Source organism: Ursus maritimus, unplaced genomic scaffold (assembly GCF_017311325.1).
Source record: "Ursus maritimus isolate PB19 unplaced genomic scaffold, ASM1731132v1 scaffold_8, whole genome shotgun sequence".
NCBI classification, from domain to species: domain Eukaryota; kingdom Metazoa; phylum Chordata; class Mammalia; order Carnivora; family Ursidae; genus Ursus; species Ursus maritimus.
In genome coordinates, this window is record NW_024426996.1 from 78660554 (window position 1) to 78672861 (window position 12308).

The 12308-nt window shown below is 57.9% G+C and overlaps 1 protein-coding gene across 4 annotated transcripts in view; it reads right to left on the bottom strand.

Annotated features, from left to right (window-relative positions):
* Positions 1-6: 6 nt before the first annotated feature.
* AFAP1 (actin filament associated protein 1) overlaps positions 7-12308 on the bottom strand; it is a 144526-nt gene continuing 132224 nt past the window's right edge. For all 4 annotated transcript variants that reach the window (XM_040625225.1, XM_040625223.1, XM_040625224.1 and 1 more), the window contains 5 exons: positions 10255-10369; positions 6730-6894; positions 4891-5081; positions 1796-1957; positions 7-281 (listed from right to left, as the gene is read on the bottom strand). In XM_040625225.1, the coding sequence (XP_040481159.1) occupies positions 255-281; positions 1796-1957; positions 4891-5081; positions 6730-6894; positions 10255-10369 (660 nt within the window). In that variant the 3' untranslated portion in view covers positions 7-254. The remainder of the gene's footprint in view (positions 282-1795; positions 1958-4890; positions 5082-6729; positions 6895-10254; positions 10370-12308) is intronic.

A 12308-nucleotide genomic window follows, 5' to 3' on the forward strand; every position in this document is an offset into this window, starting at 1 on the left:
TCGCTGAGCTCGGTAAAAAGACGCAGCTTCTCACCTGCCGTGGGACTCCTCTACCTCCCTTCTGCTCCTCGGCAGGGAGAGGTGGAAACCGAAGGGTTACAAGTGACTTTCGTGAGAGGGGACAAGTACAGTAGCAAGAGGACGCGCGGGCGAGTCTGGGCGCTGGCGGCGGGGTCAGCCACACACCCGGGCGTCCAGCGGCGGCCGCATGGGCGGAGCGTCCTGCGGTGGCGGCGGGGCGTCCTGCCGTCCCTCTACGTCCCGTTCTTCAGCTCCCATTCCTGCGTGTGGCGAGAGGAAGGGCACAGGTCAAAGGGGCAAGGCGCCAGGAGACAGGGCTGCACCGTGGACGCTGGCCGCCTACGGTGTGGAAACCGGTACAGCGGCCGCTCACAAGTTCGGGAATCGCTGTTTGAGGTGCGAATCAGATCAACGAGGGGACGGCTGTTCCAGAGCCGAGAGGCCAAGCCCCACCCCTGCCCCCAGCCGTGAGCCCCTGGTCACTGTTCTCAGGAGTCGCTTCCTGAGGCTGCGGGCACGGTTTCTGGACCTGTGAGCGCGGACGGCTAGGTCCCCCTGGGAGTGTGGCCGGCCTCGGTGTCGCCGTGCATGAGCCTGCCAAGACCGGGCGCCCCGCGTTTATCAGAGCAGTGGCAGCAGCTGCAGTCCCCACGCCGGGGCCACCGAGCACCCTCAGGACACCCAGCTCGTGAAGGGGCTGCAGCGGCTCAGTCGCAGATCCGACGTGACAGTGAAGAGACCAAATAAGTGAGGCGCTTTCCCCGCACTTCTCACCTGCAAACAGGGGGCTGCACTAGACAGCTCCGTCCTAAGACCCCTCGGGCAATACGCGCCCCCTTAACGTGCGCTAACAGGTACAGACCCAGAATGCCCCACACCTGCTAAGCAAGGAACAGAAACACGCGGCCGCCCTTCCTTCCCCAGACTCGGCAATACTCCCGGGCTTCGAACGCTGCCAGGGAGGCCACGAGGTCTCAGACGTGTCTGCAGCCACGGCCACCAGGGCCGCCCCGCGAGCACGCCAGGGCCCCGGGGGGGGGGGGTGCCGCTCGCCTTCCTCCCCGACACAGGCCTGCCTCTCCGAAAAGCACAGACTTCTAGCCAGTTTGGACCAGGTTCTGAAGGGGCCCGGGAACCAAGGTCCTGACAGTACTGCAGGGCCCAGCGGCAGCGGAGGGAGGCCGCCCGCCTCCATTCCCATCAGAGCAAATTACATTCATCTGAAGGATTAACGTAATTATTCCAAGTATGACTTTTCTGTAGGACACACCTGCAGTTGGCACCGTCAAGAACCGCGTGCTCTGATACCCTACAAGTGGTTTCTAAGTTTTCTGAGCGTTCAGTTCAGCATCAAAGCTTGTCAGGGCCGATCCCACGGGGAGACCAGAGACTGCAGTGGGCCCGGGGGTTTAGCATGTGCCGCGGACACCACCGACAAGGCGGCGGGGGGGGGGGTTGGGGGGGCGGGGCGGCAAGTGCTGGAGGAGAGTCTAGGCCTGGACTCTGTGTGAAGAACCCCTGGGGTCACCTGGTCCAGTCTGCACTGCAGCAAGGAGAACCCAGGCATGCCCAGAGCCACTGCTGGTCCTGCCACCAGCTGGGACGTGCCTGGCAGTGAGGTTCTGGGCTTTCTGCCTTTGCAAAGGAGGCCCCTGAAGGAGGCTGGGACAGTGGGGACTCGGGGGACAGTCAGGACATGGATTCTCCCCCGTCCCTCCCACGGCGGCTGGCACGCCTCGGGGCAGGTGTCCCCACTGCGGGAGGGCAAGCTCACCTTGGCCTTCCGTAGCACGTGCCCCCGGCAGGGGGAGCCGCCCGCCGGCTGGCTCTTCCTCAGCACGGCCGCGCTGTTCACCGGCACGGGGCCCTCGGCATCGCTGGTCTCACAGCTGGACATGGGTGAGCTCTCCAGAGTCCGATGCCTAAAAACTGGAGACTGTCAATGCAGACAGAAGACCCCGCGTGAGGTGAGGCCTCCAGACCCGCAGCACGTCCCAGCGGGTGACTGCTTGTTTTAAAGACACACGGGTTTGGGAAACAGGCAAGAACAGTAACCATGACCCCATGGGGTCAGCACCGGCTCTAGGACCACCTTCTACTCATCCGTGGCCGACGGGCCGGCTGGGGGCGCTGGGAGGCAGGCAGGGGCCCCGCCCTGTCCCCCTGCACCGTCTGCGCACTGCCTGCAAAGAGCTCTACGTCAGTCACAGGGCCCGTGGCCGGCGGCAGCGTGGACCCAGCCCCGCCCGATGATCCTGGGGCTCCCAACTGTCTACAGCACACACGGTCCACAGAGGCCAAAGGAAGGTGTTTTCTGAAGACAACATGGAGTGAAAAGCGCCCCCCCCCACCCCAGGAAGGTGCAGGCCGCTCAGGGAAGAGCGCTGGCAGGGAGCCGGGCCTGCCCGGATGTGGCCCCAGGACCACACTCCCCCCGGTCACTGATGCGCAGCGTGTGACCCGGAGACGCTGGTCGGGTTGTACAGCACGCTGTTGAGCAGAACGATAAGGTGGGTCACTTAGGGTCCCCACTGGGTGCTGCTGACCCCACACACCAGGCGGCCAGCTTTACCCGTGTTCTGGTTTATGGGGAAATGCTTTTAAAAGCCATGCTGTCTGGGAGGGAGTGGGGGCGGGAGTGGCTGGCAGAAAGGAGAGACATCATCCTCCCTTTCGGGCAGAGGCCACACTGGGTCTGCGAGGCAGCCCGTGACGCTCCTCTGGGACATCCGTCCGATGACACACGTTCTGGGGATGAGGTCTAGGCAGGAAGTGCAGGGAGCTGCCAATCCCAGCGCAGATGATGGCAACGCAAGTGCCAGGAGAGGAAGCCACCAGGCCCCACGGTCCGGGTGGGGAGGTTCCAATAGACCCGTCCTGAGCCTTTGGAAGGACAAGCTTGGCTATTTGAGCCAAAAGAGAGAAAACCTGACAAGTGGGGGCCAAGATGGGGACCCCTGGGGGATACAGAGTCACCACTGGAAAGAGGGGACCCCTGAGGGGTGATGCAGAGTCACCACTGGAGAGGGGGACCTATGAGGAATGCAGAGTTGCTACTAGAGAAAGGAGACGTGGGGGGATGCGGGGTCTCCCTACAGAGAGGGGACCCCCGGGGGAACACAGCATCACTGCAAAAGAGAGAGGACATGTGGGGAGGTAATGCAAGGTCACCATTACAAAGAGGGGACCCCCGGGGGGATGTGAGGTCACCCCTAGAGAGAGGGGACCCCTGGGGGGATGTAGGGTCACCACATGAAGAAAGTAGCCAGCTTGGAGAGATGCCTGGAATTTGGAGGCAGGGGTGAGGTCGGGGATTTGTAGTTTGGAGGTGACCTTAGGGAAAGCAGGTTCAGAGAGTGGAGAGAGCAGGTGAACAGGACACTGTGGGAACTGACAACTATTTCCAGAAGTTTAATTTGGAAGGGGAGGGGTGAAAGGAGGGTGGCTGCAGGGGAGTGGGGGTGGGGCCAGAGCCCAGAAAATGTGTGAGGGCTCCGAAGGAAGGGAGTGGGGAGGAGAGCCTGGGACAGCAGGAGAGACCCCCAGGGGGTGGTGCGGCCACCCCTGCAGGAGGCCAGGGCCCGTGGGGTCCACAAGCCGAGTGTCTCAGTATGACGCCCACCTCTAGTTACAGCTGACCTCACTGTGCCCGGTCCTGTTCAAGCAGGATGCGGAGACACCAGGGTCCCAGCCCTTGCATGCCAGCTCCCAGCACACCTGCCCTCCCTGCGCCTTGATCTCACGGCAGGAATCCACCTGGACGTACACGTAACCTGCAGCCTCCTCCCTTGCCGGAACACAGGCTCCATGGGGTGCCCTGTGCCTGGAGAGCGCCCGGCACCCCGCAGGTGCACAGCCTGGGTATGTATTCATAATTTGTTGAGCAATGAACGAATGAATACCCAAACCAACATACACATAATGAGCCCACACTGTCTGTGGCCAGGCACTGCGCCATGAGCTCTTACAGATGCGGCAATGTCATCCCCATTTTGCGGGTGACAAGGCAAGGCCTCGAGAAGGGAGGTGACCCCAAGCCCTGCCTCTCTGACCCCCGAGCCTGTTTTCCTACAAGCTGCGGCTGGAGGAAGAGGTGCGTGGTTGGGGTTCCGGTTCTGGCGCTGAGAGCACCTGCCTTGCTTGCTGGACCCAGCTCTGCCAGGCCAGGGCCAACTTCTCAACGTCCAGGGGTGGCTGGCGGACAGGGGCGGGGACTGGAGTTTCAGGGAGGGACAGGTGTAAGGTGGGCGGTGGGATTTTGGGGAGGTGGGGGTGGGGAGCTGCAGGCCTCCGAGACGGAGCCTGTGACCAGGGCTGCCCAGGAGGCTGCCTGAGCCTGGGCAGCTTCACGTCACTTCTCTGGGCCTCTGCTGCCTGGTTTGTGAGATGGAAGCGATGACATGTGACTCCCCAGGGACCCGATGGCATTGCCAGGAGAAAAGGACAGCAGTATCCTCCCAGTGACCGTCAGTCTAACGAGAGTGAACGGTAAGTCGCCGAACATGGTAATTCGTTTTGGAACGTGATTCGCACTCGTTCCGTGAGAAGTGAGGGGGAGGCCGTGTTTCCTGCCTGTGCCTCCCGGCACCTGGCAGGGTTCCCGAGACGTGCTGCATGTCTCCATAAAACCAGCTACATCGGAGTAAGGTCTCTAACTAATGAACTGGAATCGAATTAGGACACGGTTCAAAAGAGATAAGAGCTGAGCCTCTGATCATCGGATGGGAGGAGGGAAGGGAAACGGGCTCGTGTGCCCAGCATCTTTCCACGGAGAGAAGCAAACACGGCGTCGGCGGCTCGGAACACAGCCGAGAACGCGTCCGAGGCTGATGCGCGGCTGTGTGTGTGCCGGGCGGGTGCAGACCTTACCTGCGGGCTGGACGTCCCCGACCTGGGCTCGATGGCCAGCCCCAGGGTGACCCCGCCGGCCAGGGCCTTCTTCAGGCTCTCCGTGACGTCCGTCAGCTCCAGCTCCAGGTTGACGCGCTCCGCCTCCTTCAGCTTACACTCCTCCTCCAGGCTCTTTAGCTTGTCTTCCAGAACCACCCGGGTCTTCCTGCCTGAAACCCCACAGACACACTGTCGCTACAGCCACGGGCGAGGGGCCCAGGGGACGGAGGACACGCACTGGGCCCCTCACAGGACCCCTGTGGACTCTCTGGCCTGAGTGGCCCTGAGCTGAGCCCTTCTACAGAACTCAAGTTCGGCCGTTCTGCAAAAGAGCCGAGGCCGTTTCTGACCACTCCGCTGTCCCGCAGCTGGAAGACCGACCTGGAAGCCGGAGCTCTTGATTCTCACAAATCCCAGACTTCGAGGCCCGGGGCTCAGCAGGCTCCGCAGGGGCCTACAGAGGTGCCGCGGACTCGGGAAGTCTGGCTGCTTTCCTGTTCTGGGGGTTCTGCCTGCTATCCCGCGTCCTCTCTCCTGCCTGTGGGGTCGACTACTGTAAGCCTGACCTCCTCAGACCAGGCACCCGAGGCTTCACGGTGCACTCGCTCGATTCCTTTATCTGACACGTGTTTGGGTGACGCAAGGAGGCAGTTCGCGTACCCACTGCACAAGCAGGAAAGCAGATTCCAAGGGGTCGCCTGACTTTGGTGCGTGGCCCCGGCCTCCAACGCTCGCGGCGTGGGAGCCGGTCTCGTGGCTCTGCACCATGGCTCTCCTGCAGACCTGAAGCAGCAGAAGGAAGAAACCCTCCTTCTGCCTTGTTGGCCTGGGAGCTCCTCCCAGGGTCTCTGACCCAGCATTTGGTCCCCCTCCCCCGCAGGTGGCCGGAGGCCACGTCCTGTCCCTCCTACGGGTTCTCTCCCACCCGCTCAGCCTGTACCTAACCACCCAGACTTCAAACTGCGAGAGCGCCTCCTGTCATAGAAGTCACTGAGGCCCTGGGTCCGGAGGGCTGCAAGCGCTGACAGCCTGTTCCGGTGCGGGTGTGCCAACTCCTGCCTGCAGGAGAGCCGCAGGAGAGCAGGGCTCTCCCCTCTGGACCTTCCTGGTCCTCTGCGCCCCTCGAGGCCGCCTAATCCAAGCCTGAAGAGCGGGTCTCGCCCCAGGATGAGAGCCAGTCTTGAGCCGAGGTGACGATGTTAGCAGGTCCATCCCCAGAACCAGGAGCCACACCCCAGCTCCCGCCAGCAAGAACTAACACCTGAGTCAGAGACGCCCTCCGGTCCCGACTCGGCTCTCCGGCGACTGCCTTGGGTCCGACTTCCCCTTGGAGAGTGTCTCTGCTAACCTGGCCTGTGTCCCCACTCCCATCCAAGAATTCAGACACTGTCCCTTCTCGGGACACGGAGGGCCCCTTCCATCGCTGCAGAGACCTCTTACCTGGGCTCCTGCATCTTACGGTCCCTGTGGAATGTTCCCCTGCAACAACCCCCAGCTGCTTCATCAGACACATGACCAGACGCTCCTGAGCATCTGTGCGCCAACACCCGAGGCAGGGATGGCTCCCAGCACCGCCGGCCCCCATGAGCAGGCAGGCTGAGGGGCCGTCCCAGCCTCCTCTTGCCTGTTCCACGGTCTCCCCTCTGCAGCACCTGCCTCGGGCTTACCCCCAGTGCTTCCAAACGACAAGCAGCACCGCACGGGGAGGTATGGTCTTACTAAGGTGAGACCCCGTGGGCAGAACGGGAGGAAATCGAGGCTCTAACCCAAGGAGGTGCCCAGGCCAGCTGGAACCGCAGACCCCCTCGCCCCCCATACCAGCGTTCACTTCGATGGCGGCCCTCAGGTCTCTCCTCTCTTTCCGGAGCTGGGCCAGCCTGTTCCGTAGGGTCTCCTTCCGCTTCAGCAGCTCCTCTTCTTTGCTCTGCAACCGCTTGGCATCGGCTTCGACCCGGTTTTTGCCATATTTGTACTGGTCAGCATCTTACAGAAAAAAAAAAGCAGCAAAAGAAAATTAGGTTTAACCAAACGGATAACAGGGTAATTCATAAAACCTGTTTAAAATCAGCCAACACAGGAAAAGAAACTCTAATCTGGTTATTTCGCTAATTTGGTAAGAAAAAGAATGGGACCAGTTTGAACGAAGTAGAAAGGTGAGTAGTTCAAATTTCCCAATACAGGTAAGAAAATGAGAATAGAGTATGAGGACGTCCCTTGCCTCCCTGTCCTTGGAGGCGGTAAGGCTGGGAAGAGCACCCTGTCATGACATCGAGGGTCACCCCTGGGTTTGTGCACTTCTCTGTTATTGTTCAGAACCCCTGAGCCCGGCGCCTGCGCTGTCTGGCCGTCTGGTGACCGGATGGCAGCTCTGTCCCCTGGGCCGCGGTCGGTGCCCGGCCTGGAGCGAGCGTGCGGGCCTCCGCTGAGTGAGCGAGTGAAGAACGGAGACTCGGGGAGTCCTTGCAGAGTGGCGTCCGGGCCCGACCGGCTGGTTAGAGCCCCAGCTCGCCGCATCGGCCGCGTGACCCGCAGCAAGGCCCCTCGCCTCTCTGTGCCTCAGTTCCCTCGTCTGTGACGTGGTCATTCTCAGGGCGTTTACAAGGGTCAACATAATGTTTACGAAGCACTCGGAACAGGCAAGATGGGCACGACGCCAGTGCTCATTAAATAACAGAATGAGTGAAGAATAAAGAGGGAACAAGTCTTCGGGAAACCGTCTGAGATTTGGCCAGTGTCACACTACTAATTAATGTCCTTAAAATGCCTACCCCAAGCTCCTCTCCTTTAATTATGTTGGCCTTTTGATAATACTAAGTCAGAAGGCCCCTCTCTGGACAAATACCGTGAGGAGATGATGATGTCACAGGCGTGATGGAGGGCCACCAACTTCGGAGCTCCCACTGCCTCCCACACCTGGTTACCCCTTGGGGGCCTCCTGCACGTCACCCTCCCCCACAGCTTCACGCCCCACAGCACACCCCACAGCACTGCCGTCGCTGGCCTGCGTCTGTGCTGCTCCACTGGACACGCAGTGACTTCTGGGCAGCAGCGTGGGGTGACGGTTCCCAGCGGAGGCGTGGGCCAGAGAGGTAGCTGTGATGCTGGGCCGTCAGCTGACCTCCCTGAGCCTCAGCTTCACCCTCTATAAAGCAGAAGTGGGAAGGCCTACCTTGGGGTTTAAAAAAAACGTGATATTTGTACCTAAAACCCATCTCACGAAAGCCTGTGATGCCTGGGGCAGGGTGGACACTCCCTGGCAGCTCTAGTAATTGTCAGGGACAGCTGAGTCCCCGGAGCCCTGTCCACGCAGAGACCATGCCAACCACCTCTGGCACCTGTCCTAGGTGCTGAAGTCACTGAATCCCACAGCACAAACGGTCACGATCGCGATGCCACTCTGTGTTTCCGACGGCAGGTGCAAAATCGTCCATCCCCAGTACACTTCCCCGAAAAGCAAATAGGAAATGCACACACAGATATGATATTAAAAAATGCCAGCACGTGGATAACAAAAGCAACAATCTGAAACAAAAGCACTGCTGTTCGTGGCCAGGGTAAGAGTATGTTCCACAAAGTCCAAAACCTGCTCACTTCTTTCTGATGGGAGATGCTTTCCCACAAACCTGTATGTAATAACCTATAAATACCCACATCTTTTGGTCCCCACGCAGCAAAGCCCATCCAGTCTACAAGGCAACTGGCTGTATTCAGCAGAAACACAGAATGCAATTATTTTTCTCTTTTGTCACGATTAGATGTCACCAAAGTTAATAAAGATTCCCCACAGAAGGTCTCATAAAATAAAGGAATAAATCACCTAGGAAATGAAATGAGCACAGGCACTGGGAGAAGAGCTATCGAGACGAGATCCCACGAGGCTCGGGCTCTGCACAGGAGAGCTTTCGGGCACAAGCTATTCCCTTCCCCCAACCGCCCCTCCCCGAATGCACCGCACTAAAATTTTAAGTGACTATCAATATACCCAACTGCATTAGAGAAATAAGATTTGCCAGAAAGATAAGGTCAAAATAAGTCAGCATAATAAAACTGTGACCCAGCTGGCTCCTGACCTGTCTGCTTGAAATGCACGTTTGAGGACGAGGGAAGTGTAGACAAGCAGAGGGACAGAATGCAAGTTCCCTCGGAGCAGAAGCCCAAGGCTCGTCCGTGCACGTGGCCGAAGAAAAGGCCGGCCTCTCCCTCCCCATGTGCTCTCAAACTCTGGACGCCCGTAACGGTGCCAGCGGGTCAGGAAGTCAGAGATGGTGACTTCAGTGCGGCCAGCTGGCCGGCCTCATCTTCACTGACACAGACACTGGTCGACTAGTGAGTGGAGCCAGATTCAGAAAGTGTAGACACGACCTCCCAAGCGATCCTGTCAAACCCATCACTGGTGTCTAACTCACGTCCTCCTCCCAACCCGCTTCAGAGCTCCCGAGCCTCGTAAACGCCTGCCGATCTGCCTGTGCACTTCCCCGCGAGCCCAAAGCAGCCGGATGCCAACTGCCCCAGCGGCAAGCAGAGGGCCGCATGGAAGCTAAGTGCCGCCCAGCTGGCCGAATGACCGGGGCCACCACCACCAGGGCTGAAGCCAACACGTCTACACACGCAGTGTCGTCCCTTCAGACAGATCCATCTGCAGGGGAGGGAGGGCACGGGGCACTCGCTCGGGTGGGCCGAGTCCCTCCCTTGCATCCTGCTGCTTCTCTGCTCAGATTTGGGGCATGAAGCCTGGTCATCGCTCTGGTTTTGTCACCTGCCAGCTGTGAGGCGTTGGGGGGGGGGGGCCTTGGTCTCAGAGAGGATTTCTGCCCTTGCACAAGGGGCCAGGGTAACACCTACCTGATGATGAGGCTGGGAGAAGGAACGGGAGACTGTCCACCTTATCGGTCCTTACGTTGCTCTCCTGCTTGGGAGCCCGTGTGGCACCTCAATTCCTTCAGTCCCAGAAACCACAGCAGCCACTTGTCTACATCTCCCACACAGGGAGCTGAGCTTAGAGCGTTTACACGGCTTGACCGAAGTCACTAAGTCACCAACAGATCGGGGACACAAGCCGAGGTCTCCTGCACCTACGACCGCCTCCTCCTTAAACACGTGTAACCACTGCCACACTTAGCAGACCAGCTTTATACAAGGGGCCTAAAAGCTGGGTTAAAAACCATCACCGTTCTTCCATCCGGCAAGGAGGGAGGGTGACAATGAAGAGAGTCTCTTCTCGCCAGCGGAACCCCACACCTGGCATCTCTACCTGCACAGGTGAGGAGAAAGCATGGCTCTGACGGCCCCAATTCTGCAAACCGCACCTGGCACTAGAACCAAGAAACTGAACGATGAACTTACTTGAGGATGTCCGCTTCACGCTGGCCGCGGAATCTGCCTTCTTCTGCTGGCTACTTACAGTCTTCCCTTTTCCCGTAACCCCACTGGAGGCTACTGGCGGCTTTTTACTCTTCAGCTGTTGAAATAAACACGTAAGAACATTTTAAAAACCAACAATAATTAAAAACCAAACCCTTTCTTTTTCTCAGTAAATTGTCTCAGTCCCTGAATCTTTCATATAACCTAGCACACACAGGAAAAATGAAGGGAGTAGAACACCCTTCTGGTGTCCAAACACGGAGCTGCCGTGCTTCTCCTGCGCTGGCTAAGCGGCTCTGGAACTGAGGTCCATGGCAAGTGAGGAACTTGGACGTCTCCCGTCGGGATGCAGTATAGGTCACAGAGATTTCTATCGGGAGATCATAAATGCCCGTCAAGAAACTGGCACAGGCAGTTGGGTATCCAAGGAGCATTTGGTTGAGATTAGTAAAAGTCTATGTTTTTAAACACAAACAGCTTTTCTTTCCAGGGGATGCTCTTTAGGGAGCGGCACGGCTGAGTACCAGATTCCGGCTTGAGCGGCTCTGCTGCTGACCGGCGTCCTCACGGGACAGCTAACCACCTTCTGACTCACTGATGGCTCAGAGGATGGAGGCAAGGGGAGCACACAGGACCAGGATGGACCTGAAGTGGCCACAGGTTCTTTAAACACATGCAACAGCCCCTGGCCTCCGCCCCTCCGCCCCCCGCCGCAAGCCGCCAACTGCTGTGCACCCTGGCTGGGCCATCAGTCTGCTCGGGGGCAGATGCTGGTTGCTGCTGCTGTACGCCTCGCTCTGGGGAGACGACCTCGCTTCGGATTCTGGCTCCATGATTTGGACACGCTGAGCAAGTTGTTAAAACTTTCTGAGCTTCATTTGTTCATTAAAAAAATAAATAAAGATAACTGAATCCTCCCTAGAACATTCCTAAAAGAGGTCAGGTGACACGCCAGGCAGGTGCACAGCACGTGGCATACTGTAGGTGCTCAATAATTGGAAGCTGTCTCTATTAAACAACAGCTGGCCTATCAGAATGACCAAGCGAGCACAGGAAACGAAGGGCACTAAAATTCAACGTACAAACATGCTCCTACTGGCAATAGTAACAGTGAATAAGAACAAGCACATGGAAATGACGCATCAGGTCATTTCAGACTAATCTGGGGACAACCCGAGCACGAGGCGGTGTACTTCATCCCGCGGTTTCTACCCCACAGAACCTCACTGCCAACGAAATAGTAAGTATGTACACAGATACGTGTCCACTCAGTGACTCTTCAGAGAGCTGAGCTGCTGGGGTTAAAAATCAGAAAAACACAAATCCTGCACAGATTTGGTGGCTTTGATGCATTGGGGAGAGCTGCCCTAAGCCACCTCTGCGTGAAAGGCCAGGACCCTACCAGCACTTGGTGTTTCCTAAAATCACCCAAGAAATGGGTCGAGTGCACCCGTCTGCTTCTGTTTGCAGAGTATTCTCTTGCTGTGGCGCCTGGATCTGTGTGCAAAGCACACTACCTTCGGGGGGAATGCGTGAACACGCAAGATTAGCATTGGCACCGCAACGTCATTGTTTGCCGTAACTGGGGGTACGGAGCAGACGGCAGCTCAACGCCAAGGTTCTTTATCATCAGTCGTAATCCCAAATCCTCATTACCATACACTCGGTTTTAGGCATTCCACTTCCAGACTCATTACAGAAAAACCCTGTTGTACCCTGAAAATCCTGCTTAGCGTTTCAAGATCGAAAGCAATTACTACCTGGAGTCCAGCGTTCCTCGTATACCTGTGATGGAAACATTAAAAATGCTTGCAGTGCAAGAATCTTCTGGAAAGTCTTACTGTCCCTGTCCTTTTAAAGATCTTTGGCTTCAATCAACGTAATGCACAAAACTCACTGGGGAATTTTGCAAGAATAGAAAGAGAGCCAGATTTAGGCCAAGAAATACAGTGCCTTAGCGACGAGCTAGTTAGGAGCCCTCCATCAGCTCTGGGGCAGCCCAACGTTGATTGCATTTGCAAATTCTATTCTGGCTG